At 41.9% G+C, this 17,965-nt stretch overlaps 1 protein-coding gene across 1 annotated transcript in view; it reads left to right on the top strand.

Moving 5' to 3' along the window:
- RETREG3 (reticulophagy regulator family member 3) overlaps window positions 1-11,780 on the top strand; it is a 552,961-nt gene extending 541,181 nt beyond the window's left edge. The window contains exon 9 of the mRNA XM_044054705.1: window positions 9,212-11,780. Within this exon, the coding sequence (XP_043910640.1) occupies window positions 9,212-9,660 (449 nt within the window). The 3' untranslated portion in view covers window positions 9,661-11,780. The remainder of the gene's footprint in view (window positions 1-9,211) is intronic.
- Window positions 11,781-17,965: the final 6,185 nt, after the last annotated feature.

Raw genomic sequence — 17,965 nt, 5'->3', positions numbered from 1 at the left:
AAAAAGGAGTTAACGGAAACTTCTTCATCTGTCCATCCTCCTAACAAGGAGACTAGAACTGTGGATAGATACGGGAAACGAATGTTTGCTTCAGCGACCTTTTCTATGAGGTCACTGAATTACTTATGCCATTTTACCCGGCTTCAGAGGGATCTCCTTAAAGAGCTCGGAGATACCCTTCAAGATCCATCAGCTGAAGGGGCTCAAGCTAAAGTGGCTTCCCAGTCAACTCCTCCATGAGGCTCATTTCCTATGCAGCCGATGGTGCGAGTAGAGCCACAGGTACAGGCGTGGCCCTTAGGAGACACGCATGGATGTGGCTGTATAATTTTGCGATACCCTTTAGAGCGTCATTCACCAACACCCCCTTTGACAGTTCCTTTCTTTTTGGACCACAGGTGAAAGACACTTTGACTAGGTGTGAGCAAGAAGGCAAGACTCTCTCTGCCGTAGGAGAACGTTTTTCCACTCCTTCCAGACCATACCCCAAGGGTCAGAAGAGTGGTAAAATGTGGTTCCGAAAATCCCAGGGAGCCCCGCCTGACACACGTAGGGATTTTTCCTCAAGGGGCAGAGGAGAAAACAACAATAACAGACGCCGCCCTTGTGGCAGAGGGGGTCCGCAGAACCAGGGCAGCAGAGAATCCTTCTCTGTGAAGCCCTTCCAGCATCCCTGAAGGGTTGCCCGGCTGCCCGCCTCTGGTGGCAGTCGGGAGAAGACTTTCACTGTACCCAAAAGCCTGGCAAAATTTAACACAAGACAAATGGGTGCAGTCAATCATATCCAGAGGTTACAAAATTCCCTTCTCTCAACCCCCCTTACCATCAAGCAAATCCCTTCCAGATGTTCCACCCAATCTGAGGGACCAAGCAGTCATAGACGTTTCAAGACTGCTAGAAAAAAAAGAGTCATCCAGGAAGTCCTGGCAGACCAACACAGATCTGGAACTTACTCAAGGCTCTTTTCGGTACCAAAGAAAGACAGGGGACTGGAGACATATTCTGGATCTCAGCAGACTAAACAAGTCTGTTCAAAGAACAAAGTTTCGGATGGTCATGCTACAGTTCATTCTACACTTTCTGGGTCAGGACAATTGGATGTGCTTCATAGATCTTCAGGATGCGTACTACCACATCAAAATGGACAGGCTCTCCAGGAGATTCCTTCGCTTCCGGCTGGGAGCTAGTCATTACCAGTTCAGATCTCTGCCCTTTGGTCTCACCACAGCCCCCAGGGTGTTCACCAAATGTATGGCAGTGGTCACGGCTCACCTGAGACGTCGAGGATTCCAGGTGTTTCCATATCTAGACGACTGGCTCCTCACTGCTGCCACCAGGCATCAACTTTTGCAAGCCAGTGACTACACAATCACAGTCTGCTCCCAGCTAGACATCACAATAAATTTAGAAAAATCTGCCTTGTTGCCCTGTCAATCTATCACCTATATAGGAGCAGACTTAGACACAAGGAACATGTCCACAAGGCTTCTGCCAGACAGGGTATCTTTAATTCGCCAGCAAGTACAAATTCTAATGCAGAGCAAAAGGACCCAAGTCAGTTTCATCCTTCAAACTCTGGGTTCCATGGCAGCGGCAATTCTTCTAATCCCACTGGCCCGCTTTCACATGAGGATCCTTCAGTGGCTTCTGTTCACACAGCGGTCTTTCTAACAGCTGCCCATGTCTCACATGATCATGATTACAGAAGCATGCAAAAGGCACCTTTCCTGGTGGATGGTCTCCCTGCTAGTGATTCAGGGCAGACCCTTCATTCAGCCCCCTCCGGTTGCCACAGTGACCACAGACACCTCCCTGATAGGGGGGGGGGGGGCATTATCAGGGCAGGACAGTCCAAGGCACTTGGCAGCCTCACGAGTACCATCTGCATATAAACGTCCTAGAAATGAGAGCCGTGCTCTTAGCGTTGCAAGCTCTTCAGGACTCTCTCCCTTCTGGGATCATTGCAATTCAAATGGACATCATGTCAGTGGTTTGGTACATCAACAAGCAGGGTGGAACCAGGTCCTATCCCCTGTGTCGAGAAGCACTCAGACTCTGGCAGTGGGCAATTTCCTCCCAACAATTTCTGATTGGGACGCACATCCCTGGAGGGTCCAACGTCATAGCGGACAGGCTCAGCCAAGCTATTCTCATGCCTCACGAGTGGTCTCTGAATCAGGTAGTTGCGAATCTGATCTTCCGCAAATGGGGACAGCCTTGCTGCAATCTTTTTGCTACCTCCTTCAACAGGAAATGCAGCAACTACTTCTCCCTTCTTCTGCTTCTAGGTCACACACCCAGAGACGCTCTAGTCCACGATTGGCCTCAGGGACTTCTTTATGCCTTCCCTCCATTTCCCCTGATACTGATACTCGTACAGAAAGCAATATCATTGGGTTGCAAAATTATCCTCATTTCCCCCTACTGGCCTCGACAGATATGGTTTCCATTCCTGCACCATTACCTTCTCGATCAGCCCTGGACTCTGGATCCAATTCCAGACCTACTGATTCATCAATCAGGTGGGCTGCATCAATCCCTCCAAACACTCCAGCTCACAGCTTGGTTGCTCCACTTCCAACCTTAGCCAGGCTTCCCAGCATTTCCCTGGCCATACGTGAAATTATTGTCTCCTTGCACAAGTCCGCCACTAGAAGGACTTATGCTAGCAAATGGAAACGTTTTTCTTGTTGGGCAGAGGCTAGGAACATAGATCCCCTTTCAGCCCCAGTCCACGAAATCTTGGGAGTTCCTAGCAGAACTTTTTCATTTTGGGTCCTCTTCTGCTACAATCAGGGTTCAATTAGCGGCCATTTCAAACTTTCATGTTGGTTTCTCTAATGCAAACATCATGTCTCATAAGCTATGTAAAGCTTTTCTAAGAGGGACTGCTCTCCTTAGACCCCCCCCAGTGAGAGATCCCCTTCCTCCTTGGGACCTACATTTGGTACTAATCTCCTTAATTTTGCCCCCTTTTGAACCTGCAACGTCCTGCTCCATTAAGTTTCTATCTTGGAAAACTCTCTTCCTGGTAGCTATTACTTCAGCCAGATGTGTCTCTGAACTTCAGGCACTATGTGTCCGTCCTCCATACTTAGTTTTTCATAAGGACAGGGTTGCTCTGAGGACTAATCCCTGTTTCCTTCTGAAAGTCTGCTCAGAAAATAATTTAAACCAATCTATAGACCTATCTGTGTTTTTTCCCAACCACACCAACAAGGCAGAATACAAATTACATCAATTGGATGTTCATAGACAACTGCGTTTTTACCTGCATAGGACGAAGGATATAAGGAAGTCGGACCAACTGTTCCTTTCTATGCTGTGGGCAAATAAGGTCTTCCAGTTTCCAAAGTGACCAACCAGGTGGTTGTCTCACATTATTACTTACATTTATCAATTGAGAAACAGAGTTGCCTGTCAAACCAAAAGGTTATTCTGCTAGGGCTTTGGCCACCTCTGTAGCCTTCCAGTATAGGTTGCCCATGAATTCTATCTGTGCAGCTGCTACGTGGGCAAATCCTCATACCTTTATTTCTCATTACAAGCTAGATATGGTCTCCAGGAGCGGAGTAGAGCTGACTTTGGTTCCACTGTTCTGAAGAGTCTGTTCCAATGAGCCGCCCAGGATTGTAGGTGCTAGGGACGCAGTCCCAACCAGCAAGAACGAAGGAGAGATATACAACTTAACATAAAGAAGTTATGTACCTACCATAACGTTCCATGTTAGTTGTCTTCATCTCCTCTTCTTTCTTGCATCCCACCCTCTGTCCCCCTGTCCTATTGGATCGAGAGGAGTTTTGGTTTCACTGGCTGAGTGTTCTCTGGTTTGTTTCCCCTACTGACTTAGAGAGTATGACAGGTATGCTCAACCTGTGTGTTTGGACAGGTTCATTCTCTGGCTATGTCTGGGGTTAGCTTTTACAAACGAGATCTGGGTAGCTAGCGCTAGGCATCATGGGATAAGGGGTAGTCTCAAGCCAGTAAACAGCTCTCGAACTATAGAAGATGACCGAGTCAGAGCCGAGGATCGGCTCCGATCCCAACCAGCAAGAAAGAAGGCAAGATGAAGACAACTAACATGGAACGTTATTGTAGGTACATAACTTATATACCAAGCCTCCTAGAAAATGGGTTGCTCCTCCTTGGGATCTTAACTTCATTTTGGAAAAATGAACCCTTTTTCCATTTGAACCGGGTCATCAGGCTGATTTGACATTCTTAATATCGAACACAGTTTTGCTGATTGCTGTGATTTCGGTAAGAAGAGTATTTGAGTTACAAGATTTTTACGGTGGGTCAGTCTTCTGACATTTTCCATAAAGACAGGGTTTCCTTAAAAACTAATCCTTCATTTATGCCTAAGATGGTATCAGAGTTTACTTTGAGCCAATCTGTCCATCTCTGAATTCTTTCCAGATCCTAAAAATGAGGACGAAAGGATCCTTCATTTATTTATTTATTTATTTTTATTTGCAGTTGGTTAACCAGGATAGTCCATTGGGACAATAAGAACCCGTTTTCAATGGAGTCCTGGGGAGAAAAGTTTCAATACAAAGGTTACAAAAAGATTACAGCAGTTTACAATTTAAATCATTTGTAGGTTCAAAGACAAAACAAAGATTAAGCAGTTACAATAAAATTTTAGGTTACATTTTGTAGAAGACAAAGATTAAGCAGGTACAAAAATATTTTTACGTTACATTTTGTAGAAAACAAAACAAAGCATTGCTTTAGTAAATATACAGTTTCTTGAAATGGAATAGTAGGATTTGAGAATGATAAGAGGTTATTTACAGCTGGCTTAGTATTTGGTGTCTGGAATGTATGAGATAGTTGCCTGTAGGAAGTGGAGAATAGGCTATGAGAGGGGTGGGACCATGAGCATTCCCACGTGGATGTTAGATGTGAGTGGATTGATTTTTTAAAAGAAGGGAGGTTGGTGATAGTACGGACGGATGGAGGGAGGGAGTTCCATAGGAGTGCTAGGGCAAAGGACAGGAGGTTTTGTCCTGGGGAGCAAAGGGGTTTGTACATTTCTATTAGGTTTTGGTTGCTAGATCTTAGGAGTCTTTGTGGCGGGTGCATTTTAAAGGTAGAGCAGAGGGAGGGATGAAAAATGAGTTTGTGTGCATAAGTAAGCTGAGTATAGGACAGATAGTTGGGAAGCTCTAGCCAGTTTAGTTTGTGGAGAGATGCACAGTGGTGGGTTGATGATTTGTGGCTAGTGGCAAATTTGTCAATTTTATTATGACAAGAGGACAGTCTTGTTTTGAGAGATGATTGTAGGCTTGTTAGGAGTGGGGCACCATAAAGGAGGGAAGGGATGAGAAAAGTAGTAGTAGAGAGAGTGAGCTTAGTAGATGTAGTGAGGTATCTACTGTGTCGGTAGAGCATGCCAAGATTTTAATGTTTTTTTTTTTTTTTTATGTTTAGTTGCAGATGAGTATTGAATTTAAGCTGGTCATCGATCTGGACTCCTAGTAGTTTGGTTTCAGATACCAGTTCAAGAGGTGTGTTATTCTGGCCGGTGATGGAGAATAGTTTTCTATCGATTGTGTTGGTTTTAGAGAGGGTAAATACCATAAGTTTGGTTTTGGATGCATTGAGTGCTAGATGATTCATTCATCCACTGTTCTGTGGTAGAGAAGGCGTCTTGAGTCAGCTTTAAGAGAGTGGGAATGGATGTGGCTGCACAGATAATTGTTGAATCATCTGCATATTGAATAAGGTTAGCATAAGAGATTGAGCGGAAGAAATCATTTATGAATATATTGAAAAGGAGGGGACCCATAATGGAACCCTGGGGGACACCAGTGGGGATGTTAAGGAAAGAGGATATGGCTTTTTTCCACTTGACAGCTTGCTGCCTGTTTGAGAGATAGCTGGTGAACCAATTGAGAGAGGAAGGGGATAGGTTTAGGTTAGATAGTTTAGTCAGGAGAAGGTTGTGAGAGATGGTATCGTGAAGGTCTTAGAGAGGTCAAGTAGGAGGGTAGATACAGTAGAGCCAGAATCCCTGGCTTTATTCACAGTTTCCAGGAAGGATAGGAGGGCAGTCATGGTGCTGTGACTGGGTCTGAATCTGTGTTGGGAAAAGTTAATAAGTTGTTATCTAAGAGATAGGGAAGGAGTTGAAGATGGATACATTTCTCTAGGAGTTTTGAGATGGGAGAGAGGATGGCGATGGGATGGAAGTTAGTAATATTGTTGTTATTGCCTCCTTTGTGCAGGGGAATAATGAAAGCCTTTTTCCAGAGTTTGGGTACAAGACCTTCTTGGATAGTGATTGATTAGGATGCTGATGAGGAAGGTAATGGCTTCGGCAGCTGTGCTGAGGAAGGATGAGGGAATGTTATCGGGGGTATTGGTGCATGGTTTTCGCTTTTGTAGGAGTTTTTTTATGGTAGAAGTAGGAATGAGTTTTATAGAGAATGGTGGGAGTTGAGAGGATAGGGAATGAGAGACTGGAGGTGAAGCGGGTGATGAGACGGGATGCAGAAGTAGGGAGTGAGGTGTTATTAGAGAAGGATGAAGTTAGTTTGGAAATAGTCTATGAAAAAGAGTTGAATTGGATGGCCAGATTTATATCTAATGTATTTGGGTCTGGGCTTGGGTATTCAGTTGAGCCGGATTTTAGGAGGGTTGTGATACCTTTCCAGAATTTTTGTGGATTGGTTTTATGGTTGTTTTGAAGTAAGGAGAAGTAATTCTGTCGGTCTGCTGTGATAAACTTTTTATCTCTATTGCAAAGTGTTTTGAATTCATTGAGGGTGGTGGAAGTTTTGTTTCTTTGGTAACGGACCCAGGCTTTGTCTCTAGGTCGCATGGCAGTTAGTGTGTTTTTTGTTAGCCAGGGGGCTATTTTGTTTCTTACTCTTGCTTTTTTGGGGGGGCAAAACTATCGAGCAGTTTTAGGAAAGTTGTATTGAAGTGTGTGACAGCATTATCCAGGGGTAGAGTTTTTAGAGGGTTCCAATAAATTGATTTTAGGGAGTCTGAGAAGGCATTTGGGTTGAAGTTTTTTAGGTAGCGAGTGCTGATGTAATTATGAGTTACTTGTAATGGAGAAGGAAGACTCTTAGTAAAGATGGGAAGATGATCGCTAAGGGAATCGGGAAGAGTTCCACTATCAGGTTAATAGTGAGACTAAGATCCAGTCTAGGGTGCTGCCACTGGAGAAGTCTTAAGAGGCCCTGGTAGTGAAGTTGATGAGCTGAGAGTACTTGTATAGATTGATGTTTAGGGGGTGTGTAGGGGAATAAATGGAGGACCAATTAATATTTGTGTCTCCCATGATAACAGTTTTATTACTGTTATTGGAAGAAAGCCAGGAAAGGATATCCTCAAGTATAGAGATATTGTCTCTAGGGGGGATGTAAAGGGAGGCTATGCATATGTGTTTGTGTTTATTTAACTGAAATAAAGCTAGTATTAATTCTGCATTGGTGAAGTGAGGAATGGGTTTATTATAGGGAGTAATGGATAGGGAGGATGAATAGAGTAGAGCTACTCCACCACCCTTTTTGTGGGCCCTGTCTTTTCTGATGATGGAGTAGTTAGGTGGTACTATTTCAGCATCTTTTATATGAGGTTTTAACCAGGTTTCAGAGATAGCTAAGATGTCAGGTTTGTTGTGTAGAAGCCAGGCATGGAGGTTGGAGATTTTGTTAGCTATGCTTTGGGCATTTAGAAAAGCTAGTAGGATGGATTTAGATGTAGGGGAAGGGATATCTGGGCCGGGGTTAAGGTGTATGTCTCCAGATAGAAGTATGGTTGCTAGATGTTGGATTATTCTGATGAGGTGTTTGGATTGCTTAGTTTCTATGTTGTTGTATATTATTAGATTTGCAGGGTTTTGGAAGTTAGAGGGGGGCTAGAGTCATACTTCATACTACCTTCATACTCTGGATGTCCACAGACAACTCCAATATTATCTTAACAGAATGAAAACTTTCACTTTCAGTAACTCTGATCAGTTATTTATTTGGAGCTTTTCTCCCGGGCCTCTGATGAAAAATTACATTCGTCCAGTCCGACTTTCCAGGTAAACAAATGTAAAATAAAATAAATAAATACATTTCTTGCAAAAGTAAGAAGAAAGGACAGCTTTTGCAAAGCAGACTATATCCAAAATGCTGTTGCCTTATTACACCCACAATTAAGGCAACTTACAGGTAGGGTTAAGGCCCACTCTGTCTGGGCCTTGGCTTAATCTGTGGCTGTTGGAAAAGGTTTTATTCTAGAAATATGCTAGAAGCAGCAACTTTGTCCTCTGTTCATACCTTTAGAAAACACTACAAACTAGATTCCTTTCCAGGTCTAGGACATGCTTTCCTAGGACCATTCTCCAGGGGCTTATGGACTCTCATCATTCATTTTCCCAGTCAGTTTAAGCTATGATAGTCTACCCACACAGCTAAGACTATTGCTGCAATGATCAAATGATGAACGCAGTACAGTTGTGTAAATAAAGTTTTCGTAACAGTAGCGTTTTGCATTATCACTGCTCCAGTAGCCCCTTCCTCTCTCCATCCTTTTATTTTTGTATGGTTTTGTTACCAGTGTGAGGACCTTTATTTTTACTTTCATAACATTGACCTTTTCACTGCTCTATCCTTGCTCTCCTAGTTGGCATAAACGCTCTGAAGGGCTTGGCGTTCAAACTACTCTTTTTCTTCAACTCTGTTTGAGCTGTTTAACAGTATGGGCACATGGAAGGTACCCTTAAGCTTTGGAAGCTGACTGGGTGTTGTATGCTTGGCAGAATATAACCCATAAAGCTAAGGTTACTGCAGCAGTCATTATTTGAACATATACTGTTATGGCAAGTTTACGTATACAACTGTACTTTCTATATAAAAGTACATTTGTCTTTAACAAATTAGTAATTACTTCTGTAGAACTGGAGTAGAGTACACTTATCTAAACTAGTTAAAATGCATTTAAGCTTGCATGTCAGTATGATGTACGTCCTCTATACTGTTTTACAGCTCTTTAAACAGATGCTTCAAACTGCCTGTTAAAATGTGTAGTGTATTGTTTTGTTTTATTATAGCAATAAGCTTTCATTTCAAAATAATTCTGCAAGTAGCATCTTAAAATTGAGAGATTTCTAAAACCTTATGTCTTAAAATATTAACCACTGGTTCTAATGGAAAATGATGCTGAAGTGAATACTTATGTATTTTTCTTATATTGTGTTTTTTAGACTTTGATCGACACAGTGATCCAGAGGAGTCATTTGCTAGAGATCTTCCAGATTTTCCATCCATAAATCCAGATGTTGCTGGAATAGATGATGACGACGATACTAGTATTGGGATCCCCACAACTTCCTACCGCACTCTAGGACATGATGAGACCAGTCTTTATGATCAAGAGGAAATCGATGAAGAACTTTCACTTAGTAGCATGCCAGGATTTCATAATTTCACAAATAATCCAGAACTGGATATTGCTGGAATGGTGACTAGGGGTATGATACAACTGGCCTTGTCCAAATCAAATCAGCAAGCTCAAACCCGTACTCATGGCCATCAGAGAGGGGAACAAACATATTCAAGGAACTCCAACTCTGAAATGGACACTGATGCAGAAGGTGATGATTTTGAAGTGTTGGACCAGTCGGAACTCAGCCAAATAGATTCTGCTGACTAAAGTCACTGAATAAATTTTATTTCATTTTCCATCACACCTTTTAGGAAACAGTGCAGTGTCAGTGTGGTGCAGTTTAGAAAAATATGTATACTTTTTGGTGTTTCGTTCAAACATGGCTGCGAATCACTGTGAAGTTTACTTCATGCTGAAGGGATGTGTATGCCTTTAAAAAGGCAAATACCTTCAGTTTTTGTTGATGTGGATTGATTTTCGTCACATTCCCTACATTCTTCTCTGTCACCGTTTCAGTTTTTAAGACTATTTTGTAAAAGCTACTTCTAGTAAATACAGTAGGTTGGGTATTGCTTCACTTTTATGAGCGTTTCTGACTGTATAGGTTCCTTCTGTGTGTTCATGGAGTTAAAATATGAAAAGTATCAACTGTCTGAAGTCCTGCAAAGTTGTTTAACAGAATTACTATCTTGAATTTATTATCAAACTTTCTCTAATGCAGACAGGTCTTCCTTTTTACTTTTTTAATAATGAGTTTTTGCTTACAGAACCCAACCAGCACACATGCATGACCACAGAATAAAATTTATTGCCTTGGCTTATAGTAGAGGGCATCATATTAAATTGACATCTCTGTAGTTTTTAATTGCCATGTCTGACCTTCACAATAAGTGAGCAGGTCTCGGGATTAATTTGGTTTGCAGTTTTTTCTCCTGATCCCCTGCTAATCATAGAGCACTTTTTTGAGTTGTGCCCTGCAGACCTTTTCATTCTTCATAATTAAAGACTTTTTGCTCATCTGTTCCATGATGTACAAAAGTAGAACATACTGGAGAGTGGTGCCATCATTCATGCTGGGGATTTTTTTTTTTTTTTTACTTGGGCCTTGTGTTTCCCCATATGTCCATGTTTTCATAGAGCAGGTATGTAGTAAACCATTGAGAGCTATGCTCATACATCCATGTGTGATTGTGCTGTGAATGCTGGGGCCATTTTCCCTTTTGTGATAGTACCTTCATTGTGATCCCAAGTTTGCACCAAAATTTGTTGCTCTGAAAGTGTGCATGAATACATGCCCATCCACTTCCTCCAATCCATGCCCCCCTACCCTCAAAGAGAAGTCAGCATTCTAAGCCTTGTTATTGCCCCCCCAATATGCCAGGTTATCAAGGTTCTTGAGCCACTAGTCTAATCTGGGTCACCTGAGCCATAGTCAGTGTATTATTCCTCTTTGTCAGTAGAGATAGCTGAGATTTATTGAGTCTGCAAACGAGTAGCCCTGTCAGAATTCCAAAGTTGTTTTTTTTTCCTTTCCTTTTTAGGAAGAGATGTGCCAGATTACAATAGAAGGTATTTTTCAGCATTGAGTACTGTACTGTCCTATTTTGTAGAGGTTTTCAAATGTCTTTGCAGGTAAATTTGCATCTCAGAAAAATATTCGCTGAGTAACTATACAGGTGTGTCCTGCTATCTCTGTAGCTCTACGTTTAGGTGCGGACTCTTGAAAGTATGACATTCTAATCTGTATGTATACCTGTTATGGTAATTTTGATCCAGAAGTATGCTTAACTGAACGATCTATTGATCAAAGTTGGAGACATATGTATACTTAGGCAAATCTAATACTTTTAACCTCCCATGAAGATATTTGAAGATGTTTCCTTGGTCTTGCCAGATACTCTTTCCACTAACAGTGCATTCTACCTCTGTGGGTAGTTGCTTATTAAGGCTATGATGAAACCGGAATCAAGCTCCAGACAGTATTTTTTTCTGTTCCCGAGTGTCTTTGCACCACTTCCTTAGGAGGGGTAAGCTGAAGATGTATTAACTGCAGAACAGCATGCATTTGTTTTTGTGTCTCTATCTGATAGTTTTGTAGAAAAACAAGCATATTTATTTACATAATTTAAAGGGTGACTGTCCCAAACTGAGAAGCTTTGTATCATTTATATCTAAAAATCAAGTTAAAAAATCTTATTTTTGGGATATAACCAGTGATCACACTTCAGTGCTCATTGTCATTCAAAGAGCACTTAACTTAAATGTTCCTGCTGATATTTGCACCACAAAACATGCAAGGCTTTTTTTCTGGATGTAGGTTATAGTAGAAATGTTTCAGTGAGAAGTGTGTCAAAACTGAAAGTAAATGTTTTGGTTAAAATTTTGAATTCTGTTTCCATTCATTTATAGAGAACTAAGCTTTTATGCTGTATGTATTGAATGTTTCTTCCTCTGTATATGCTGTTAAAACATTCATTCGATCATTTATGGATTACCCACTGTAACCAGTCCATGGTCACAGGAGAACCTATAGCAACAGTCAAGTGGGCTCAAAGCAGGAATCTAGTCTCGGATAGGATGGCAGTCTATAGCAAGATGAGCACGCACATGTGGTTTGCACACCTACTAGCAAGTCGGTTGATCAGCAGTTCATCTGATACATGTCTTTGAAATGTGAGGGGTAACTGGAGCACTAAGATGTATGGCATCAAATGTTCACCACTGTGCCCAACTGTGCCTAACTCTCTTGGAACATTTAAAAGTAAAATTATTTCAAGAGGTTAGTGAATGTTGTACACCCATGGCGAAAAGTCTGCCTTTTGACTTCTAGCTCTCAACCTTCCATCCCCAAAATGAGGGACCCTGCCTCTCATAATGTGGAACATAGCAAAATGTGGACTACATTCTAACAATTTATCAACAGCTTCACCTAGGAAGCTCACAGAATGGTTAAAATGTGCTACTATACACTTATAAAAAGTTATTTTCATGAATAATATGATTCAGTGCTGTTTAACATGGATATCAGTTAAAATATTCTTAAGAATGAATGTGTGACAGAAGCTTTGAATGTGGAACTGTAAGGAACATGGACTTTTTAAGACCCAAAATGAGGAATGTTCCTCATAGTGAGGTACACTTGAGAATTATGTGTTGACTTGAAGTAAAGTGTAATGTCCTGTATCACTTTAGACCACCAAATTTATTTATTTGTGTTTGTAGTGCCTTATTACTGTAGTATAATCTTTAAGAAAATAGTTCACTAGAATCATGGAAAATGCAGAGACAGTGCATGTATGTGGTGTTAGCTTTAATTTATTGTAGTTATGCTGGGGTTATGGACAGGATGTATAGTACTGTAGGATAATGTGAGCTTTGTGTTGAAACCTCTAATGTTAAAGACACAAATTACAAAATATCAAGTATCTGAACACAATGCAGTGAATTATTCATAAACCTGTCTTATAAAAGAATTGTAAACTGCAGCCAAATGAATTATTTGCCTTTATAACACATTTCTGATTTTTTACAAGTCAGTGTTTGCCAGAGCTGCAGTGTGTTTTTAAAAACAATTTTCTTCTCTATTACAAAGGCAAAACCAAAACCTGGAAATGAGATGACCACAACTTTAAAATGATTCATAAAACACAAATAACATGTAAACTTCATCTCATGTTTGTTGGGAGGGTAGCCTAATGGTTAAGGTGTTTGCCTTACAAATACAAGGTGCAGGGTTTGAGTCTCACAAGTGATAATTGGCTAGGCTTACAATGGCAGTTAGCCTAGTACTAACCTATGAACGGGGAGACAAGCCCTGCTGTGCTTCACACCCTGCTGCTAATTTATTCTATCGCCAGTCTAGCACACTGTTCAGAAGAAAAAATAATAATTGTTGGTATTTCAGAGTACAGGATGGCTTATGCTGCTATGACGGAGCACCCAAGACTAGAGAAAAGCTTTCAATGAGCAGTGGCAAGTGTTAATATGCACTCCTTTGTGATTGGTTGCTTATATAGTGTCTGTAGACTGGCCATGGCTGCATTGGGCTTATTCCCCTAGAATCCTTCAGCTGCTTGATGTTAGATGCAACTGAGCTGATTCTTCTTTGTGAGCTTGTATTTATTTATTTTATAACTGTGATGCAGTGAGATTAATTCCATAAAGGAATGCTTATTTGAATTAATGCATTTTACAGTTCTTATGTTTGCAGATCATTCCTGTTTTCTTTCAAAAATTTAACAAGAGGCCACTGTAGACTTGTTAATCTTGCACTTCTGTTCAGTTCTGGGGTGTATGTTGATATCTATGATTCTTGTAGTTCTAATGTGCAAGCACTAGTTTTTCTGGTTATGTAATTGTTAGTGTTTTTACAGTTAATTGGAATTTGCTGATTCATACCCAGTTTAGTTTTTAAATGCTGTTTATGAGAATGTGTACTTTTGCAGGCTCTTAAATAGTACATTTCTTATGTATGTAAGCATTGCTATTTTGTTTGAGTCTTGTTTTTTTGACAGTGAGGTTGCTTTCACATTCTTAGGCAATTTTAGAAGTTTTTTGTGGCCTTCAGATTGTGCTTTCATGCTGTGGGTGACACTTGGTAAGTAAGTGAATTTGGAGAAGAATTTAAAAATGAAAACACTTTGTTTCTGCATGCTTTGCGTACATTTAATTTAGCAGAATACATTAAATCTTAGTAGAATAAGTCTCCTGATATAAAGGCTCCCTCTAATAAGTCAGAAATTATCTCAGAAGAGCCTCAGATGTCAGATGAAGGTTCAACAATGCAGGCACAGCATTACACTGTTGAAAAAATATTAAATCAGTTTCAGCTGCTGTTTGTTTTTAGAGTTCCAACGCTGAACAATTTAAAAAGAGTGATACTAGGACTTGAAGAAAGTGAATGTTTACTGCCTATATGGAATTTGACTAGAAAAGAGCTTAATCAAAGTTTTGCTGTAACTGAAACCTGATATTGTTACAGTACCCTCATAATTTTTTCAAAGCACAAAGTTAACTTTGAGCCTTGACATTTCTGGGCAACTGCTAAACACAGAAGTTCTGAGTCTTATTAGTCTGATGTTAAATCTAATATTGACAGTGATAATAGTCATAAGTGTTTTTTATCCTGCTACTACCTGGGCGACTGTCCGATCTAGCTAAACTGCAAGTATTTCTGCTTCTTGAACTGTTTTAAACTGTTTAAAGTTGTTTTTGCACCTGCACTTTTAAAGTTTGCCCTGTTTGTTGCATTTACCTGTTGAGGCTACACACTCAAGTGTGCTAGCCTGTGTTACATATTTATTGCACTTTCCTGCTGTTTGTTGCAAAAAAAGAAAAAAAAATTAACTTTGTTTCCCATCTTTCCTGACCTAGAGTAGTCCAAATACAGACTTTGCTGTATTCTGGACTTTTGGAAAGTTCCTGTGTTGCCCATTTCCTTTCTTGGATAAAGGGAGGCTTCTTTGTTCACCAGTGGCAGTGGGGCGCTATGAGCAGCCTATCTATCCCTGGAGGAGTGCTCCCAGCACAAGAATGTGGTAGTCTATTGGCCGTTTTGGACCAATTTCAAGTCCCCTTGTATAAAACCCGCTTAAGCGCGGCTTTGCGTGATTTTGCGCATAGAGCAGCGCCACTTAATTGGGTTTAAACCATTCTCGGCTCCACAAAGTCTGCTCTTCACTTTTTCCCTTAGAACTGATTTAGTTCTCATAATAAACACCCTATTCCCACTCTAAAGCTTGGCACTTGCTCACTAAAGCAGTTATATAAGTCAGCACTTAAAAATTAAAAGCACTACACCCTCACAAACTCCCCTTGAGTACTCTGTTCCCCACTGGCCCTTTTTTTTCAATTATAAAGGAATTCCCAATACTATTCTAGCATGTCCAAAGGTCAGTTGTCAATCTCCTCTCCGGTCCAGCTGGTGAATCTGGGAATCTTGAGGCAATGTTACAACTGCCTCATGTACACAGACAACCCTCTCCTCCTCCCAACAAATTCCAATACATGTGAGAGATGCAACCATATAGCCAGACTGGAAGCTAAGCTCTCTCAACTCAGTACTGGCGTAACCAGTCAGGAGGAGAAGGAAACCACACTCACTACAATTCCAGTCTCACATAGACCTACCACGACAGCAAACCAAACACATAAACGCACAAAAACATACTCGGAGGCTCTAAATAAAAATCTGCCTAAGCAGCAGAGACCTCCAAAGCAGACACCCAAGCAACCGCTACCCCAAAACAAAACATGTGCAACACATAGCTCACAAAGCCAGTGTGCTGAACAGTCAGCCCTTAAGGCTAAACAACATACCTGATACACTTGTAATAGGTGACTCTATCATCAGGCACACTGATGTCCCGCTCACCAGGCTGAACAAGGAGAAGGTCACGGTGAGCTGCCTGTCGGGCACTAGGATCCGCCACATAACACAAGCACTCAGGTCACTCCAAGGCAAGTACAAATATGACTCAGTCATTGTCCATGCTGGTGTGAATGACCTGAGACGTACCTCCCTGGACTGCATGAAAAGAGACATAGAGGAGCTCTCTGAGCATGTAGCCCAGGCCGGTATGACCCTGACCTTGAGTAGCATCTTACCCTCACCAAGAATGATGCCACAATATGAAGACAAGATGATCAATTTCAACAATTGGCTTAAGTATTGGTGTCATTCAAAGGGGATCCAATGCCTGCCTGCCTGGGATGACATGCTCGACAAGCCATGATGCTTCGCTAGGGATGGCTTGCACCAGTCACCCCTGGGCTTTCGGATATTGGCAAAGGCTCTTGCCACCCCCATAGTGCCTTTTTTAGGCAAGGCTCAAAAGACAAACCCACCTCTATAGGTATCACAAGGGATAAGAAACTAAGAGTAATGCTACTCCACGCCAGAAGTCTAAACCTCAAGATGCACGCACTCGAAACTCTCCTTAGCACGGAGAACATCGAAATCTGTGCAGTAACAGAAACCTGGTTCAAGGCTCCCGAGAGCACCCCAGCACTACCAGGTTATACCTCATACCATGTTTTTCGGCCCCAAAACTTGGACCGAACCACAAAAGGATGGGGGAGTATCAATATTCGTCAAAGATACCCACACCTCCAGGTTGGTGGCACAGCACGAAGCATCAGAGACTATCCATGTGCAACTAACAGTGGGTAAAACTGCCTTCCAGTTTATAGCCTGCTACAGACCTCCCTCCCAAACCCAGGAACCCCACTCGGCCTTCCTGAGAACACTGGAAAATATGAAGTTCTCTCCAAACACCATTATACTGGGCAACTTCAACTACACTAACATGGACTGGGAGCATTACTCTAGCTCCAACACCCTAGCCCGAAGGTTCCTAGAATTTATAAACTCAAATGCTGGGGAACAACTTGTTGCCACTCCCACAAGAGGGGAAAACATACTGGACCTGATCGTCACCAACATGGGGACTCTATGCTCCAGACCAGAAGTGTATCCCTCACTGGTAAGATCAGACCATAAACTAATCTCACTAGATATTCACATCCCGACCCCAGCCCCTGCCCAGAAAACCACAGTGAAAAACTTCTCTAAAGCAAATTTCACACTCCTCAAAACCGAGGTGGAATCCTTCAAAGCCCCCGGGCCTGTGGAAAATACGGCCCAGACCGCAGAATCCTTTATAAACGCATTCTATGAACACCTTCAGGAATGCATGGATCATGCAATCCCAAATAAAACCAAGACTCAATCCTCCAAAGTTAGGCGTCCTCTCTGGTGGACCCCAGCCATAAACAAACTATACAATAGAAGGAGGAAGCTACTACATGATAGAGCAAAATCCCAAAAAGGGAAGGCATCTCTGATCAGTATTAGCAAAAAACTACAGGCACTCATAAAATCGTCTAAGGCCAGCTTCGAGAGAAAAATTGCACAGGACACTAAGGATAATCACAAGGCTTTCTTTAGTTATGTTGGGAACCTGGGTGGGAATTCCCAGATATGCTCAGAATTAGTCTAAAATGACAAAAAATGCACCAAACCCACAGACATTGCCAACATCCTAGCTGACAGGTTCAGCGCAAACTTCTCCCCCCCTTCCCCACCAAAAGGGCAAATATCTATCCCAGCAGAGTGCTGCCCCCCTGACAACTCAGATGCTCAGGTAAGAGCCGCCCTCTCCAAAGCAAAAAACACAGCATCAGTGGGACCAGACGGTGTCCCGAGCTGCGTCCTACATGAACTCCAAGAAGAACTAAACCCAAACATAAAACTACTGTTCAATCTCAGCCTTACTACAGGATATGTACCCAAAGAGTGGCGTACAGCAACAGTGGTCCCTCTCCACAAAGGTGGTGCCTCAACAGATCCTGGAAACTGTCGCCCCATAAGCCTGACTAGCTTGGTCTGCAAAGCTATGGAAAGGATCATCATGGACCTCATAAATAAAGATATTATGGACCTACAGACACTGGATCCTACCCAGTTCGGCTTTGTTAAGGGCAGATCCTGCCTCTTAAACCTGGTTGATTTCTTTGAAACAGTCACCAAGGCCATTGACGAGGGGAAGGTGGTCCACACAGCCTACCTGGA

The sequence above is a fragment of the Protopterus annectens genome, chromosome 13.part0, assembly GCF_019279795.1.
Source record: "Protopterus annectens isolate FY-2018-M chromosome 13.part0, PAN1.0, whole genome shotgun sequence".
Lineage (NCBI taxonomy): Eukaryota > Metazoa > Chordata > Ceratodontiformes > Protopteridae > Protopterus > Protopterus annectens.
This window is presented reverse-complemented; position numbering and strand designations above follow the sequence as displayed.